Source organism: Lactuca saligna, chromosome 4 (genome assembly GCF_052625555.1).
Source record: "Lactuca saligna cultivar CGN05327 chromosome 4, ASM5262555v1, whole genome shotgun sequence".
NCBI classification, from domain to species: Eukaryota; Viridiplantae; Streptophyta; class Magnoliopsida; order Asterales; family Asteraceae; genus Lactuca; species Lactuca saligna.
In genome coordinates this window covers 34,674,562-34,680,561 of record NC_136420.1, presented here as the reverse complement: position 1 = coordinate 34,680,561, position 6,000 = coordinate 34,674,562, and the positions used below count along the sequence as shown (strand labels likewise).

General features: G+C 34.7%; 1 protein-coding gene across 1 annotated transcript; it reads right to left on the bottom strand.

Annotated features, from left to right (window-relative positions):
- Positions 1-1,738: 1,738 nt before the first annotated feature.
- Positions 1,739-2,318, bottom strand: LOC145039470 (basic leucine zipper 23-like). Its single transcript, XM_078987524.1, has 2 exons — positions 1,879-2,318; positions 1,739-1,784 (listed from the first exon to the last, which is right to left on the bottom strand). Exons 1-2 carry the CDS (start codon positions 2,316-2,318, stop codon positions 1,739-1,741), a joined length of 486 nt encoding a protein of 161 aa, XP_078843650.1.
- Between the last annotated feature and the right edge of the window lie 3,682 nt (positions 2,319-6,000).

The following is a 6,000-nucleotide window of genomic DNA, read 5'->3' as shown; positions in this document are numbered from 1 at the left end:
AGAACTCTTATTGTCGGTCTTTTGAGATCTCCATGGTTGTGAGGTTCCTGGTTGACTCTTCCCTTTGTCAGCATTTTTGTATCCTTCTTTAGAAGGTGGCTTGAAATTCCTCCGACTTTTATTTGTGTAGAGTGCTTCTTCTTCATTCTTCAGCGTGATGCCTCCCATTTGCTTAGCCATAGCTTCTTGGTTGGCCAGTAAATTCTCAAACTCTACTAGTGATGGTTGAACGGGCCATCCTTGTACAGCAGTAATGAAGCTTCTATATTCTGGCCTGAGTCCATGGATGATGATCCTTTTCATTCGAGCTTCTGCAATGACGGATTGCGAATCTAGTTCGGTAATCTCCCGACATATCGACTTGACCTTGTGGAAATATTGAGCAATCGTCATGTCACGTTGTGAGATTGATAATAGCTCGTTCTCCAAAAGTTGTAGTCTCGTATCATTCTTCTTTGAGAAAAGCATCACAAACGTGTCCCAAGCTTCTTTCGGGGTGTTCTCATCCCGAATATGCTCCAACATCTCTTCTTCGATTGTGGTCTTCAAGGCAAACATTGCTTTGCCTGCTTTGATTTTCCATTTGCGCAAAGCACCATTAACGTCTTCCTCTGGTGGCGTAGTTTCGCTTCCACCAACGACCTCCCATAGATCTTGTCCTTGTAAGTAGGACTTCATACATGTTTCCCACGTTTTGTAGTTGTTGTTGTTGAGTTTCTTGATTCCTCTGACGACTTGGAGATCACCCATCGTGTTGGCAGTACCTCGGTAATACCAAACAAGCTAGTTTCGACACTAAACTTGCAGAGTCACAAACTACTCACGATACAACGAGAATCACTCGTTCTCACTATCAAGAAACCTTGCTCTGATACCAGATTGTTGAACACGACTCTTTGTATGGGAAACAACAAGACTTTTATTAAGACACTTAAGAAGACCTTACACTTTGTGAGACTACTACACATTTTGCTTTCTTTGAGGCTTTCTTGGATGGTTTGGAGCAAATGAGCTCCATACCTATTTATAGGCCTCTTAGGAAGATTCTAGATACTAGCATACACTTACTACATACTAGATAACTCTAGAACATACTCTACATCCTTCCATATGTTTCTAGAACATTCTACCATGTTCTGGAGAAGTCTAGGTTGCTCCAGTGTCTTCTAGATTTTAGACATTTAAGTCTTAAACATCCAAATGAAAATTAAAAATATTTATAGAAACATGTTACAGACTTAGCCTTAGAGGTTACGACTTAGCATTAAAGGTTACGATTTACGATCTTAGACCATCCACCACGAGTCAAAATATCAAAATAGTTAAATGGTCTATGAATCAATGGTATATATTATATAATACTTATTAAATATTAATACTTGATATATAAATACATTTAAAAATAAAATAATTTTTGTATTGAGTATATAAACGGATTGACGGATCAACCCGTTTATTTTTTAAGAAACTCATATATGACCCGTTTAATAAACGGGTTAACGGGTTGAAAAACTCAACCCAAACTCATTTATTTCGTATCGTGTAGCGGGTCGTATCGAGAATTATCAGCGCTACTTGAACCCGTACCCGTATTTTTAGCCTTCGCAGCGACTTTAATCCATTTGGAAGATTTGGAAGAATGTATAAAATTTAGTTTGTGTTGGATATGGTTGAAGCATTCAATTTGGATATTTTTCCATTCAAGTCTCTGTCTTCGCGACTTTACACATGCTTTGACCTAACCATTTTCATGATCATCGTATTTCAATCTTAAATCAGAATAACTATTATATTCAACAACAAAAAAAATATAGATTTACATTCTTACAATACACAAACCAGTCAACCATGGTGTTCATCGGTAGACAGTTGACTTACTGTTCATCACGACCACTGCAACCATCGGAGCTGCCATTACAGCTCTGCTTGTAAAATGGAGACACACCCAGTTCGTAACCGATCTGAGCTTTTAAATTCAGCAACAATCTTCTAAGTCTCACAGCCTCTGCTTCAAGAGCAGCCTGAATCTGCAGTTTCCGAATCAATCCTCGGTTCGCAACCCGTAGTTTCTTAACTTCTTCCTCTAAATAAGCGTTCTGCGCTTTCTTCTTCTCTCGATACTTCCTAACCGCAACTCGATTTCCCGATGACTTCGCGGGTTTCACCGAAGCATGATCATCTGTGTGAGTTTTTGTAATCGTTCTTCTGTTCTTCATGGTGCCTTCGAGAAGTGAAGTTTCAAGCTTTGGTGGTGTACTGCAGGTGTTCGACGAATTGCCTGTGTGATGGTCCGAGAGCTCTGCCTCTCCATCTTCCATGTCGATTCCGCTACTCAATTTGAAGTTTAAGGTATGCGCAAGAATCCAAATTCCCAACACTTAAACTTCAATTCCTAGAGAAGAATGATTCTTGAAACCTCATTAGAGTTCCCAGTGAACATATTCACCAATAGTTATCACTTTTTGAAGAGCATAAATTCTTGGAGAAAGGTAGATCATAATATAAATTATAAACCACCAAGAACAGAATAATTACATAACAGTATTGATCATTTGTCAAAATCAGAAGCTTCTTCAAATGTAAAATATTACTAGGAAAAGCACCCACAACAAGATGAATTGTCGCTAGAAGACTTATAATTTATAAAGCAGTGGATTTGGAGAGAGAATATGCCCCCCCACTATTTTCCCAATGCTAGGAAGAATCAAGAGATTGAACTGTATATCAACACATCCATGTTTTGTACATGTTTCTAATCAGTTTTTATCGTTTTTATAGTGATACAAGTTAATAAAAGCATATAATAATGAGTATGAAAGAACTATAAAATATAAGTGTTTATGTTCATTTATAAATTTTCGCGGTATATTTTATATTAAAATCGAGTTAGTACTTAACTTTTGTATATGATTTTTTTTTTTAAATCATATTCAAGTTATACTAGAAAAATTCGTTATATGTTGTGCAAATGTTTTTATACGAACAAAGAAATACATACAAATTGTCATGTTTTATCGTTGCGAATAATCCGTAAAATTCTAATTATATCCAAATCTTTGACATATTTGTAGCGAGAATCAAAATAGTTATTTGTGGGGTTGGAACAAAGAAATAAAATAAGAGAAATTAAATATCATCTTACTTTTCTTTCTACTTTTCTTCCAACCTATTTAAGATGATGATAAGTGTATAAATTCAAAACCTCAATCAAATTTAAATTAAATTTAATGATACTTATCATCATCTAAAATTAGTAGGAGAATAATATAAACAAAAAGTAAGAGACTATCTAATTTCTCATAAAATAATAGCACCCAACTAAAAATACAAGTTGGTAAAAATATATATACAAGTTGGTTTACTAATACGAAATAAAATAATAACACCCAACTAAAAATTGATATAAAGTCAAAAATTATTAATAAAAAATAAAAGATAAGGTTGTTAACGTGAGACTGTTCCATTTAATTGAGGTGATAGGCTCTTAGATTGTAGGTTCTTAGTTTAAACTCGGACATAATCCAATTAACTAATCTGATAAATTTAACTTTTATTCAAAATCTACTGTTAAAAAAATAAAGTTATTAAGGACAAAAGATTAGGTTCGATTGGATTAGAAAACTAAAATATAATATAAATTTAGAAAAATATATCTTTGTTATTCAAGAGAACTTGACAAAAATATGTATTAATAAAGATGGAAAAGGGGATAATAATACAAATACTAAACTAGGAGTATTATAAATTGATTGAACTAGATTTATTAATAAATGGTTAACATGACTAGTTATTAAGGTTTATTTTAGCACGGAAAATTATATAATAAAAACCTCGAGACTCTTTTAGAACCATCCAAAAATTATTTTTCCTAATTCTATATTTATCCTAATAAAATCTCTTTTTATTTCTTTTTCACTTATCTTTTACCTTAAAAAAAATGATGTTAGAATCAACGCTACAAAGATTAACCTTTAGTACACATTCAAAATATCCTTATTTGTTTATAAAACTTTAAGAAATAAAGTACAACAACCAAATATGCCATACATATTCTATACTTGTAGAAATTGTGAGGGTTCAAATTTGAACATTTATGCGAGTCGAATTTGGTTTTTTGTGAGCACTAAGCTTCTATGATTAAAGGCATTAGACCTTCCTTGTGGCTCAATTGCAACCATAAAAGCCCAATAGTGTGACAATAATCGATGCAATGTCGAATCCCCACCATTGTTGATAACTATCATCATTTTTTTTTTTACTATTATATGATTCAGATTATCTACTAAAAACCAGCAAAACCAAGCTTTTAAAGAAAATGCATATCATAAAACTAATTCACTATTATGTATATCTTATAATATTTTGTCATGATTACCAGTATCTAATCATGTTAGGAGATTAGGTGGTAAAGATATGTTTGCCAATCACCTTCTAATTTACTTGACTTTGGCACCTCCAGTTGGAACTATTATTTAGTCCCTTTATTATTTTACTTCACACATGAAATGATTGTGTATTTGTGTTTCATGTACATGGATATATGGGGATAAAATGGTGAAAATCTACATGTTGTGGCAAACCAAAGATAAATTCATGGCCACGAACGATTGGGAGATACGGAATGATAACATTGTCATATGATTATAAAAAAGAGAAATTACAAGGGTTCTCAAAGAAAAACATAAAGACTATAAATAATAAATCGGATATAAATACTAGCTAGACAGAAATTCTAATGGGCTGAAGACAAAAGGGCATAAATACTAGCTAGACAGAAACCCTAATGGGCTGAAGACAAAAGGGCATAAATACTAGCTAGACAGAAACCCTAATGGGTTAAAGACAAAAGAGCTCATAAACAAGCGGACTAATGATATATAGACTAACACCCCCCCCCCCCCCCCCTCTCCCCTCTCAAACTCACAATGTCGCAGCAATAAGCATTAAGAGTTTATCACATAAAAACCGGAACCGAGAAGCCGATAAAGCCTTCATAAAAATATCTGCAAGCTGCAAGGTTGATGAAACAAATGGAAGCGAAATGGTCCGAAGCTGCAAGTGAAAACGAGTAAAATGACAATCAATCTCAATGTGTTTCGTCCGCTCATGAAAAACAGAATTCTTCGCAATTTGTATCACACATTTATTATCACAATACAAGGGAGTAGGTGAAGAAATGTAAACTCCCATATCCGTAAGCAGCCACCGTAACCAGATAATCTCGCATGTAGTTACAGCTATAACACGATATTCAGCTTCCGTGGAAGATCTAGAGACAACATCTTATGTCTTGCTCTTCCATGAAATAAGAGACTCTCTAAGAAATACACAAAATCCAGTGGTAGACTTACGATCATGACGATCACCATCCCAATCAGCATCACTATAGGCACGTAACTCAAGAGAAGACGTCGAGGGAAACAAGAGAGTCTGAAACTGAGTACCACGAAGATATCTCAGAATATGAAGAACAGCTCCCCAATGAACAGAGGTAGGTGCAGTAACAAACTGACTGACAACATGAACAACATGAGCAATATCTGGACGAGTAACTGTTAGATAAACCAAACTTCCCACCACAGTGCGATAAAGATTCGGATCAGGCAAAGGAACACCATCAGTAGGAGAGTATTGTGCATTGGTTTCACTAGGGGTATCAACAGTCCGATTGTCAGAAAGTCTTGCCCGTGTAAACAAGTCAAATATATATTATTATATTTAGTCTGGGAAAGAAGGTACCCTTTCTTAGACTAAGCGACCTTAATACCCATGAAATAATGCAACAATCCCAAATCCTTCATAGCAAATCGACGAGTTAGATCATGCTTCAAAGACTCAATACCACCATGGTCATCACCTGTAATAATCATGTCATCCACATATAAGGACAGAAGAATTCGTCCTGCACTCGAGTATCTAATAAACAGAGCAAAATCGTGATTACTCTGGACAAATCCAAGAGAGGATATTAATGTGAAGAATTTATCAAACCAATCACGA